Genomic DNA, 13,598 nt, shown 5'->3' on the forward strand with positions numbered 1-13,598 from the left:
CTGCTGCGCTGATGTACTTTGCTGTACTGTACTGCGCTGTGATGTGTTCCGCTGAACTTTGCTTTACGTTGCTTTACTCTGCGACGAACTATACTGCACTGTACTGTACTGTGCCGCGCTGTGCTGCACTGTAATGTACTTCGCTGCTGCGCTGGGCTGTGCTACGCTGTACTATTCTGTACTGTACTACACTGTATTTCGCTGTGCTGTCCTATGCTACTCTGTGCTGTTCTGTATCGTACTTTATTTTACCTTGCTTCTTTACCACGAAGCAAGCTGAGAGACAAGCCCATTGCAGGTTTACCCCTAGCATATGTGGAACAAAGTTGATGTAATATGTCAAAAACGAGGGCAAGTGCTTCATCAGAGGTTTCAAAGAGACAGATGAAAGTACGAGGAGTGCTTTTATTGTTTCCAGGTGCTTGAAACCCTTGATGAAGCACGGAGCCCGAGGTTTTGGCATGACTTCTCCAAAGAAAGTTGTAAAAAAAGCTTAACGCGTCTTTGCTTTTTACACGAAAATATGAAAAGCCAGTACTAACAAGCGGCAATTATTATTCTTCACTATGGGTGGAGCAAATTCCACCGTGCCAAACAGTACTTGCTTGCAGGGCGCGGCAAATGAGTTCGAGCGGCTTCTTCGTACAGATCTTCATTTTAAGCTGGACCATTTTAACATCTCTGAATGAGTCACCGATCTGTAATAGAGGAACGCCAGTGAAAGTGACGCTAGTAAACTGGCTCAGCTGACATCAGCTCCGAGACAGCACGTTTCAAGTAACCGTAATTGAACGAGAGCCTGAAATGTTTGTTATTCATTTTGCTTTTTAATACATCAGTACGCGGATGCAAGTAATATGCAAGAGAATGAAGCGGACGCATCTACCTGCTTACGCTACGCAAGTTCTTTTTTAACCACGTAAGCGAAAGTTATGAGTTCTATGAAGTTTTTACACCCTCTTTCTTTCGAGCTTGAAAAGGGTGATGTTAAGAGGTTGAAAGTGTGTTTGTCCGGCATAAATTTTCTTTTCCGCGTGTTGCGACATCGTGTACACTATTTTAAACATTAAGCCTGATTTGAGAAGAAAAAAAAAACGTAAACCCAACTATTGCGTGACGAGCCAAAAGAGCGTCTACGAAGTTGGCTTCCAACTATCTGGCAGGCGGTTTTTCATGATACTTACGCTAAAGTGCTGTGCTGTTTCAGTTTTTGACAAACTTTCCAAGTATAGATACAAGTCTGACATGCTGCCCGACTTCCGCTCTCGCCTCTCAACCAAGTCACACCTCAGGCTGACGGGAAGTTGCGACGAGAGGTCACGGTTGAATTGCAACTTAGCTGAGTCGCAGCATATTTTTGTTTCAAATTGTTTGAGTTTAATTGTACAGAAACGGATAATGGTTCTTCTTCTTTTACTGTTTCGAGTTAACAAACCCGTTCGATTTCGCTTGGTGTTAAAACCATCCATTGCTGAAAAGTCGCCATCAATAATTGTCATGTCAGAGTAGACCAATTCTTTCTTCCTAAGGCCGGTGACACACCTGGCGATTTTATACGCCGATCGCCGCGATAGGCGAAAATCGCCAGGTTTGCCCGGTGCAGCAACTGCGATTTTCGGCGATCGCCGCGATCGGCGTATAAAATCGCCGACATCTGGCATGTCAGATATCGGCGATTAAATTCGCCGGCATTCGCCAAGTGTGCCCGTTCCCGCAATTTCCTACGCTCATTACTATGAAACACCAGTAAAGTCAACCAACCAGGTTGGGCGATTTTATAACATGACTTTTCAAATCGTCCCTCGATGGAGCCCGGGAACAAGGTTGAAGTGCCATATCGCCGCGAACGGCGAAAAAAATCGCCAGGTGTGTCCGCATCAATCGGTGGCGAAAATCGCAATGGCGATCAAATTCATCGCGATGGGCGTATAAAATCGCCAGGTGTGTCGCCGGCTAAGCAACTACAATAAAAGATCGTTTGGCGTTTATTACGGTACAGATTTATGAACGACTGGAATAATCGTGTTTAAGTAATTTGCATATAAGAAGCAACTGGGTACGTTTAACCAGATATGTTAAACTTAATTATTGGTGAGTTCTTTTCTCGTGCTGTGGAATTTGCGTACTCGCTTTTAATGTGTCGATTCCCACGATTTAGAATGGGTTTGTTTTCGACATCTTACGCTCAGTCACGCTCAGTGACTGTTGCGTGACATTTATAACAGTAATGATTGAAGGCGAGGCAGCTTTAGCACGCAAAGTATTACGTGTAACGTAACACGTGGAAAATCATCTTTTAGTTAAGCCACAACGGATGGTGAGGGGGGGAGGGGAATTGGGTGGCTAAGCAAAGCCTGGACATTTCAACCTAACTGAGCGCTTTTGTTCAAATGCTCGCTCTAAAACGTTCAAAAGACCTATGACAAGGAGGTAATTGGTGTCAAATGCCATGACTATACCCCCCCCCCCCCCCAACTCCCACACCCAAGTGGTTTAACACTGATGAGTGTGTTATGGTAATGGAAATGCTAATGGTAATGGGAACTTTATTTATACACGATAAATCATTCAGCAAAGATTATAAAGAGACAAAAGATAAAATATAACCAAAATCATCCCTAACTAAACTAACCAAAATTACTATTAACCACATACTAAAAGCTGCTTCCATGGATGCCGTGTTAAAACTCATTCAAAACTGCGGTGACGTAGATTAAATTTAAAATCATGTAAAGATGATGTAACTTGCAATTGCCATCCTCAATATGCCACCCACCTTGCTACGGCAGTTACACAAAGCACTACCTATCTAACAAACCTTAATTGACCATGGGACAATAATTTATTTCATACATACTGTGACTTACAGATATAATTAATCTGTTGAAAACCCGGTTCGGAAATTTTCGCAGCCAATGATAACAGCGGAACGACTTTCTCGCACGTGGCAAACCCGTTTCGTCCAATCAAAAAGCGACTGCCAAAACGCATCAACATTTTCAATGAACGGAAATGAACGTGGTAGCTTTGTCGATGACGCCAACTTTTTTACGGCTCTAAATTTCTCGCTCGTCGAGATTTCTAGACGACTTTAAAACATTCTGAAAAACGACTACTGATGGCTGAATTTTCTGGCAGTAGGTTCAAACCTTTGGATAGACCCATCGAAGAATATGTTACCGACCAAGAAAACAAAAACACTCGAGCAAACGCAGCGGAATGTGAAGCTACTTACAGCATTTGCTGGAGAAAAACGAACAAAGAAAAATTGAAGAAATTCAACCAGAAGAGCTCAACCGCTACGTTAGTGAATTCATTGTTGGTGTGAAAAGAAAAGATGGCCAAGACTATGAACCTTCAAGCCTTCGAGGGTTGTTTTCAAGTTTCAACCGGTATTTAAAAGAACGCAAGTACTCGGCGAGTATTATCGAAGACATCGTATTTGATCAAGCGTAAACAACTGAAAAAAGAAGGGAAAGGGAACAAACCCAACGCAGCTGAAGCTTTAACTGATGTGGAGGAAAACATTCTTTACGAAAAGAATTTACTCGGAATCTCAAATGCCGAAGTTTTGCTATACACAGTGTGGATTTTCAGTTCGGTGCATTTTGGCTTGAGAGGCTGTGAAGGACATCGGCAGATGACTTGGGGCGACGTGCAACTTCACAGGGAAGCTGATGGAGCTGAATACTTAGAGTATTCTGAACGGCAAACGAAAACTAGAACGGGAGCGGAACCTCGTAATGTCAGAGCTGTTAAACCGAAGGCTTTCGCGGCAGCAAACGGTCCACCTGAAAGAGATCCAGTTGCCGTTTACAAGATTTACTCCGAAAAGCGACCTGACGCGATGAATAAACCTGGTGCGCCATACTATCTCGGAATAAATTACACAAAAAGACCTTCGTCAAATAAACTGTGGTTTAAGTCAAGTGCAATGGGTCAGAACAAATTGAACTGTTTGATGAAAACCATGACGGAAAAAGGAGGCCTTTCAAGTAAACAACTGAAAACTCACACGCTCGTGAACGCATGATACAAAAACTAAACGATAGCGACATACGTCCTAGTCACATAATGCAGCTCTCAGGCCACAGAAATGTCCAAAGCATTAACAATTATAGCCACATATCTCAGCAACAGCAAATAAAAATATGTCAAGAATACTACATCGAGCATTGGCTACAGAGAGTGAAGCCGAAACTCTGTCTTGCAGTTTTTAGTCATCGAGCAGTCCTAAAATGCATGAAGCAAGTGTATTTAGCGGAGCAGTCTTTCATGGAGGACACCTTAACATTTCCATAAATAAAGTAAATCAGTCACCTTATGCAAGCTCAGCAACAAGAAAGCACACCTTCAAGCGTGTGAAACGTATTTTAGATTCTTCGGATGAAGATAGCCCTCCCTTGCAATAGACGATTTTAGCGTGGTTACACATCCTCAGTTCTTATTCGAATACTTTATTTTTATACTTGTTGTGTGAAAATTCTTGATATTCGATTTCTAAACTGATTGAAATTACTTTAAGGCAGGAAAATTACCATATGAATTGTCTTTTTCCAACCATTGTGCTGTTGTTGTTTTCATTTTTGAAATAACGTGATGTTTTCGTGTATTTCCATTTTGTGTACTTTCATTATAACAACTTGAGAGCTATGTGTACATGTTTACCAAACCTGTTCAGCGCGGAAAAATCTCAGTGTGTATAAAATAAAGAAATTAAAGCAAGGATAGTGCTCTGTACGGTTATTACGCACTCGTTGTTTTGCATCAGAAATCTCACTCGTTCGCTGCGCACACTCGTTCGACTTCTGGTCCGTCAACAACTCGTGCGTAACACCATACGCGCGCACTTTCCATGAAGTAATCTATATATTCTACTAGCGTGAGGCCTTCAAAGCTTGTTTATAATAGCTAAAGAACAGAGAGGTTGGCAATTTTAATACAGCACAGTGTACACAAGTTTTGGCTATGCAATAAAGTCATTCAAGGGGAAGGGGGATACAGTGACCATCATTTTGATGGATCCTGTCTGAGTACAATGGTGTTTACTACTTCTTTTTATCGTTCCTTGTCTAGTCAAAATTTCTAAAGTATAGCTATTGACAAAGCATTAAGGATTTGTATGAGTTGTTGTCAACAGCTAGGCCTTTTCAGAAATCACAATTTTAAAATATCAATTACAACATTTAAAGGCACAGATATGCTTTAAAAAAAACTAGACTTAGTGGCTATTATTTTTCTTAACTGTCATTAATTCTATATTCACTGATCACTGATTTCTTGTTTGAAACTATTTAGTCACAGGAAGATACAATTTCCTTAACACAAATTTAATTCTAGAAAATAACAAGAAATTTTGGCTCGTTGTCACTGTTTATTAATTGTTTTTGTAATCTCTCACTTTTTTTCTGTTCATGAACTACATTTTAGGGAGACAGAAAGTATGCTCATGCTACACTTTTGAAGATGGCAGTAAAACGAAAACGACTTGGGCACAAGCAAGAAGTTGGTGTGAATATTATAATAAATCTCTTGTTGCCATGGAGACCTTGCAGGAGTGGGAATTCATTAACAAAACTGTTAAAGATCTAACATCTGGTCAATTCAATGAGTGGCACATAGGATTATTCAAAAACGTAACAACTGGAAACTGGACTTGGATCAATGGCAGACCCTTGACCATAGATAAATGGCAGAAAAATAATCCTGGAAGAGATGACTTTTATGCTCTTATTGCGAGAGAATTCCCTCGTGGATCCTATGGATCATTTTACAGCATAATGGGCAACGTTCAGAGGGGAAGGATTTGCGAGGAAGAAACAGGTATGAATAATTTGCTAGGCTATGAGCACACAATTATTTGTCCACTCACATACTTATTTTCATCCAAACTGAGGTCCTTTTTTTTACTTATTATTTATGAAATGTGGATGTAGATGAGCTGTTAGACAATGAGGGATGCAGCACTAAGTTTAATGCTGTTATTTGGTGTGTGACCCAAAGGAAAATTTAGTTTAATTGAACTGGCCATTTATTTGTGAAATCTAACTAATGGGATATCAGATATTGCGTTAAACCTATATCGAGACCGGGATTGTATTCATCTTCTGTGGCCAGATTAAGGGGGGTGGGTGGGTGGGGCCGGTTATATAAACGTTCATAACACACACAGACGACCATGCATTATTAAAATTTCAATATTGTTAATCACATCTGATTGTAATTTTCACAGGGTATTCACACCTCTCAAATAATCAGGGCTCATATAATCCGCACCTTAACCCAGAAGCACAAGATGGATAGAATTTAAATGGTTCTTGCCTCTTCTCTCCTTCTTAATGCCGCATCGATTGTTTGGTACCCCATTTCCACATTCTGACAAACGGGGTAATAAGGGAATTGTACATTAATAAAACTCCGTAGCAAAGTGAAAATGCCCTTGCGCTTTTTAATACATGGAACTTTCGTTTTTATTGGTCACAAACAGACTAAAATAACACCCTGGGCAATTCACGCGCACGTCAACCTTTCCACATTTTCACTCCAAAATAATGGTGCGCTGCAACCTTATTGTGTTGCAAACTCAAGCGGGTTTATAAATAAATATCACGGTGACTGGTCGAAAAACTTTCCCTTTTTCTGTAAAGTTGAAAAAACAGGCAATTCAAGTTTTAGAGAAAATTGACGATATTGAAACATTTCCACGTTGTCTAATGTTCGACTGAACTTCACAGGTCTCTATCTAATTTATTGACATGAAATGGAAAGTAAAGAAAAATATCATTACTCTGAAGTTAACTTTATCGTGTTACTTTATGGCCATTAAAGTACTGCTGTTAAACAGTAAACAGAACAAATTTGCTTTCTTTAGGATGAACTTTGCTACTAAACATCTTTTCTGTTAATGTTTCACTGAAAACCCCACACATTTCTTGATTTCATCTAATACTTTTATCATACATCTCAATGCTACATGTCTCATCTTTTAGGAAAGAATACGTCTTGTGGGAACGCTGAGCCTAAGAAAAGGCAACTGAATATTTACACCGTGTACCCAAGTCTCAAATGAGTTTATTTAAGAACTTTATTTCTTCCATTCGTTTTTAAACATCAATAACTTATCTGGATCAGAGCGCGTTGAGAACATCACCCACAGATTTGTTATATTAATACTAATTCACATTAGTCAAAAGAACCAGGGAATGAATGATATAAACGTATATCGTGTTACAAACTTTCCTGATTTTTACAATGTAGATATCGCAATGACACTGTTTATTAGTTGGTTTCGAGGTGTTTTACTGGAAAACACCTGGTTTTCTCAATTTCAAATAAAAAATGAAAGTTTCTTGTTGGTTCTCGTCCATTGCTTTGAGAAGTTTTTTTCTTCCAAATTCCAATTCGATCTGGAAAGTGTTCTAATCTTAGAGTTCTATGCTAAATAGACTGACAGTTAAGTAAACTTACTTATTTATTAAACGAATTAAGAACATTCAGCCTCAGTTCAAAAGAGTCTTATTTATAAACAATTTACAAGAGAAAAGAGGGGAAAAAAACAACAACAACAACACAATAATGTTCCGCACCTAACATGTGCTTTTCTGACCAGAACTGTAGACATTACCATTCACCCCACAGATAATTGCGATGGATCCTGTATGTTCCAATATCCACCGCCAACAACTGCAGCACCAACAAGAAGTACCACCACAGAAATAAAAGAGAGCACCAAGCCACCTTCAACTGCAACTCCAGATGATCGCACGTATTTGTCAGGTTAGTTCATGGTCCAAACCGATCGATCGCGACTTGTTCGTGTTTCAGATAACCTTGACAGTTGGGCTGCGGCACAGTGCGGTTGTTTCCGATTAAGTAAATGAGCGCTTCAGGTCAGTTTATTCCTAAGTACGTTGTACAGTTCTCGAATGTCTTAATCAAGGCGATTGTACATTGTTCGTGTGCGCTTCATTGTAAAAAGAATTCTGGTACACAAGCCTGAGTTTTGTTTGGGTGCGTAGCTCTGATCAACAGTGAATAACTCTTATACGTACAAGGTTGCTAAGATTCAGAACTTATTGAAAATCGACCTAAAACAGGAAAGTCTTAATACAATGCTTACCCTACTTACAATTCTAGTACATCACACACACACACCCTCATAAACACCAAAAAAAAAAAATCTTCAGACATTTGTAAGGAAAATTTGTAATATTAAATTTTTTAGGCTAAGTTTTGATCGTTCTTAATTCTTATATGTTATGTAACATCATGATGATCGATGATCCTTTAGTCGAATTGTTTTGTGTAACTATAAAAAAAGTTTGTATTATAGTTTTCTTTTTAATTTTTATAACTTGTAGATGCAGTCGTACGTATTTTGAACGAACGTTTGTTAGGTCATAGACGTTACGTGGGTAAATAATCATTCAATAAATCATTTAAAAATAAATCATTCTATTCAATTCCATAAAATTCATTCATTTAAAATCATACAATTCAATTCAACAGTTCTTATATGAACTTAAGTCCAGTTCAATCTCTAGTGGTAGTTGTTGAAGATAGCCCTTGGTAAATACTCCAGAAAGGTGCACGCTTATGAAAATTAATCAAGGTTCTGCATAGGGTAGTGAGAATTCCAAACTACGCCACATTTGTTCGCAAGAGCAGCCAATAATCAGAGGTATACAGTGAAATTATTACATTCCTAGGTGTGTTTTATATAACTTTAAATACTCGCTGATAACTTTCGCCAAGATTGCAAAAGAGTGCGAACTGATAATGCAGGAAGCATCGAAAGCGTGAGATTCTTTTTGTTATCTCAGGGGAGAGCCGGTTTACACGCTACGATTGGCAGGTCCAGTCCGACGGTAAGGGAGCGCTAATCGTACACGTGTAATTTGAAGCCCGATTTACGACCGATTCGTGGAATGAAAATCTACCCGATTTACGTTTCACGAATCGGTTGTAAATCGAGGGTCAAAAACACGTACGGTTCGCATTCAAATCATTAATTTCTGTTGTTGTTGTTGTTGTTGTTTTTGCAGATTCTACGACCCTTCCTACAGTCCCAAGCAAACATATATTGAAGGAAGACAAAAATTTCTTTACAGCATTTATTGCTGGGGCTTCCCTAGCAGCAGTGTTGTTTATTGCATTGATCGCTCTTGCTGTAGTTCTCCTACTATGGCGCAAGACACAACGCGGAAAAGGTGATTGTCTTACATTCGATAAATGTGTGATCATCTTGACCAAAGAATGATTCGTTCTGATTGAATATCAAATCGATAGCGTTTTTTTTAATCTCCTTGTGAAAAAACTGGAAATTTCTTTGGTGAAATCCAAGTATAATAATAACAACTTTATTTATCCACGGAATCCTTATCACTAAAAAGTGGTCTTCTAAAGAGCCGTGCGCATTAAACCTAGGGCGCTTTCCATTCAACAAAAAAAACCGGTTGAAGATTTCGGAATTTTTGCTGGTCAAATGGAACGGGTCCCTGAACTTGTGAATCACGTGAGGAGGCCCACGGGGTATGCTGGGCTATTTGAAAATGGTGGACTTTTTGAATCAGTTTTCGCAGCTTAAAAATTAGAGGAAGATGATGCCGAGTTAAATTATTCTGTTATCGACAGCGAAGAAGATTTAATCCTTCTGGCAGCAGTTTCCTTGTCCCCAAACAGCGGCAGCAGAGGCCCCATTTACTGTTTCTCCAAATAACTCTAAAAAAAAAAAATTAAAGTCAGTGTTTTAGTTTGCTTCCGGGCATCACGTTTGTTTACAAAAATGGTGGAAATAAATCAGATTATTGATGAGCAAAGTTTGAGGAAATTCAGCTGGCGAAGCAACAAAACATAGCTACTGCTTAACCCTACCGTTGCTGGTCGTAGGTAAGTGACATTCGTGGTTTAAGAAAACGTCGAAAATCTCAGATAAAAAACCACAAGCAGGACATTGATACACTTCCGTAGCCATTTTGTTTGCGGCTCTTTCGGCTCACGTGACGAGTCGCGCTCGGCCGGGGAGATTAAATCCGACACTCATCGCGAATGGAACACAGAAAATTCGGTAATTCCGGAAATTCCGGAAAGAAGGGTAAGCTCAAAAGGTAGTCCTAAATTTTCGGAAATTCTTTCCGGAACTTTTCCCGTTCCATTGGATTTCTGACCGGAAATCTCGGAAATTTTGACTGAATGGAAAGAGCCCCTAGTGCTAAAAAGCTAAGGCATTAAAATTAACAAACACAATTGAAAAATCCTATAATAGGTGCTAAAACTAAGTTAGAAAAATTCTAAAATACAATAGCGGAATAGAAACTATTTAAAGTAGTGGCCTGCTTAGCCTCCGCTGACAGACTGTTCCATGTTACTGCGCCCCTATAACGAACACTTTTCTTGAGGGCCTCAGTGTTCGGTCGCGGAATAAACAAGTTGTGTTGTGCACCTCGCAGATTATGTCTATGAATGGTATTAACGCTAGCGAGTTTATCAGACAGGTATTCGGGTACGAGGTTATTTACAGTTTTGAACATTAAAGATTTCAGTTGTTTTGCACGTCTGTCAGCGAGGCTATTCCATTTAAGAGCATTGAGAATCGGGGCCGATCTGCAACTGCAGTCATAATTAGTTTAAACACTTCGGTTAACACCCAAGGTAACTAACGTGCCTGTTATATAGCACGCATTCGCCCTCACCTCTCCTCCAATGTTGTGTTCGCAATGTGTCTTTCACTCCGGCTTGGTGAAATTCAACATTGAAGGCGAAGAAAGAAGGGAACCGTTTCAACAACTTTGTCTGAGCGTGTGGCGTCCCAACTAGACCCTGTTATTATGCGTGCAGCCCTGTTTTGTTATTTCTCTAGTTTTTGGCTGAGGCCATTACCGATACAGCCCCAGACGCGCTGCAATAATCGAGATGCGGAAGAATCAATGACTTGTAAATCATGACAAGGGTACTCTAGGGACATATCGATCTTAGCCTTCCCTCGAATATCTTGCGTTCTTCACCGTGAATTCTCAAGGAAGTCTACAATTAAATATGAAAATACTTTGCAGTACATAAAGCTCTTACTATTACAAGGTCGCACATACATTGTGACTTAAATTGTGCGTCAGACTTGACCATCGTACTCGCCGTGTGCCGGCAGAGCCTCAGTTAAAAAAATATATATACTTTTTATCGCAATTTCAGGTGTTGAAAGGCCTCATACAACGGCTTCGTAAGTATTTTTTCTGTTGTTTTTGTTGTTGATGTTGTTGTTATTATTTTTACTCACGGGATGGAGGACACACGCGCCAAGCGTGTACGCTTTACAGCGAAATAGAAATTTAGGCAGTCGTTGGCATTTACTTCACTCAACCAGACCTTTAACGTATTTGAATTCTCTAAAGGCAGTTCAGGTGCTTGAAGTCTTGATTAAGATTTTATCTGGTTAATCTTTTTCTCTGCAGATAGCAGGTAACGCTCATTTTTCATAATTTATATGTATTTTCTATATTCAGCAGCAATCAGCTTGAAGAACCATGTGAGAATGCCTCATTACTCAATCCAGGGAATGCAGCAAGGCAGCTTGGTTTGTCAGTTGAAGCAGGAGATAGTGGTAATGTGGCTACTCGCCAATTAACTGCGCAGCCAGAGGGTGGATATGCCGTGCTCAATCCACGTACAATTGTAAGTTCAATATCACTAGACCTAAGCCAAGGAGAAACAAGCTTATTGCTAAATAATTATTCCTGAACTAGATATGCGTGAGCCTGATTCGTGTTTCCGCGATCGATACCACGTTCTACTCTTACCTAGCCCATTAAAGAGTGGAAATAGATTGAAATTGTTCTTTGGAGATTAATTGACAATATCATAACTGAATGGAAAGGTCGGCTGACTAACTGACTGAGCAAATGTTAGCTGTTTTGCTTGCTCGTGGTCTTTGTGACTCGCTGACTCCCTAATTGTCTGATTGATACTTGATTGATTGATTGATTAACTGATTGATTGACTGATTGATTGATTGATTGATTGATTGATTGATTGATTGATTGATTGATTTGTTGGTTGATTAATTGATCGATCGATAAAACAGCTTAACTTCTTATTTCTTAGACATCAGAGGGCAGTTGCTACGAGCATCTTGTGCCATCTGAACAAGAAAACAGAACCAGTGCTGATTGCAGTGAGACACCCACATATGCCAACCAAAGGGCTATGCACGAATACATGAATGTGTCAGCCTAATTGTGCTCCGGCCAGAAGTGATGTTAAACAAACGGACAAGCGTTTTTGTTTTTGTTTGTTTGATTAACTCTCCGCGCATAACTATACATTGTATCAGGACTCTTTGAATTGTACCTTTGTATTTTCGTATACACCGTAGTCATTTTGTATCTCGTTTGTCAGTATTGTAAACAATGCAAATATTGTTAGCATTGCAAGTAATGTAGCTATTTTATAAAAAGTCTTGTGAGTAGTGTAATTGTTAGAACTGCAAGTACAGTAAGCATATATTGTAAATATAGTAAGTGCTGTAATTATGGCAAATGATGTTAAAAAAATCCACAAATCTGTTACCTTAAGAGCAATTCTCCAGGAAAGTGAAGCAAAGTTGGAAATGAAAAATTTTAACCCCCCTTCAATTTTTGTGTGGAGGTAGGTTACCTTAAGGGATAAACAAAAACAACCATATTTGGATCGGCAGATGTATCGTCGCCATGGTAACCGCACTAGATGACGTCGGCCTTGAGACCATGTTTTGAGCAAAAGTTCCATTCTCAAAAAGTAAAAGTAAACGAGTCTGGTTCTCGAGTGGATGTGAACCAATTCCAATGAAATTCATACAGATGGTAGAACCACTCTTCCAGTTTATAAAATTTGCCGTTACAAGAATTTGGGTTTTATAAACAAGAAGAAAATGCTCGTCTTACTATGTTCCCTGTCAGCCATTTAGACAAGCAGGAAAAACAAGCACAACCATATTCGTTATTTCTCCGAAAGTACTCTTTCCACATAAACCAAATTAGCAGCAGAGATTACGCAGATATTGACGTTTCTAAATATCATAAAATCAATTTGGGGAAAACTATATTCTGGCCATGGGTGCTGAAGACACCTGAGACAAATTGCAAAAAATTGCAAAATTGGTAATCTTGAGAGCTCTAGTATTTGGCTCAAACAGGCTTTAGAGAGAGAAAATCAGCTTCAAAAGTATCTTTTATCATCTTGTCTGCTACCTACGTTTAGTAAATAAGGTTTTGGCCAACAAATTTGATGAAATATAAATTAATACAAAACCTACCTTGAAGGTTTTGGGAATTTCTTCAGGATGCTTTCGTCGCGTTGTTCTCTCCAGTGTCTCTCCTTCGCATGCTCCGTTTTTTGACCAAATCTAGCGCAGACTAACAGTTACTCCCATCGAATATCCAGTTTGCCGTGTTTCAGACCAGAGAAGATGATACAAGTAGCCCGCATACACTTGACAAAGAATAGTTGACAAGGTCCAAAATATGGTGGTGATACTTGCGATTTCTGCCGTCGAACACCTAAATTCATCGATATTATCCAACCAGGAAGTAAAGTAAATGTGTCGAGATCAATGTACAAAGCAAATG

The 13,598-nt window shown here is 39.3% G+C and overlaps 1 protein-coding gene and 1 pseudogene across 5 annotated transcripts in view; both read left to right on the forward strand.

The window, feature by feature from the left end:
* Nucleotides 1-13,598, forward strand: part of LOC146465308 (macrophage mannose receptor 1-like) — a 110,425-nt gene that overhangs the window by 22,092 nt on the left and 74,735 nt on the right. The window contains exons 3-8 of one of the 5 annotated variants that reach the window (XM_085128500.1): nt 5,431-5,823; nt 7,639-7,776; nt 9,045-9,209; nt 11,188-11,215; nt 11,499-11,667; nt 12,097-12,560. The exons of 1 other annotated variant lie outside the window; for it this stretch is intronic. In XM_085128500.1, coding sequence (XP_084984626.1) covers nt 5,431-5,823; nt 7,639-7,776; nt 9,045-9,209; nt 11,188-11,215; nt 11,499-11,667; nt 12,097-12,228 — 1,025 coding nt within the window. In that variant the 3' untranslated portion in view covers nt 12,229-12,560. Of the gene's footprint in view, nt 1-5,430; nt 5,824-7,638; nt 7,777-9,044; nt 9,210-11,187; nt 11,216-11,498; nt 11,668-12,096; nt 12,561-13,598 lie in introns of those variants that run through there. 3 more of the 5 variants (XM_085128501.1, XM_085128503.1, XM_085128502.1) reach the window with 3 other exon arrangements.
* Nucleotides 3,119-4,593, forward strand: LOC146465311 (uncharacterized protein KIAA1958-like; annotated as a pseudogene).

This window comes from Pavona decussata, unplaced genomic scaffold (assembly GCF_977016875.1).
Source record: "Pavona decussata unplaced genomic scaffold, jaPavDecu1.1 SCAFFOLD_156, whole genome shotgun sequence".
Classification (NCBI taxonomy): Eukaryota; Metazoa; Cnidaria; class Anthozoa; order Scleractinia; family Agariciidae; genus Pavona; species Pavona decussata.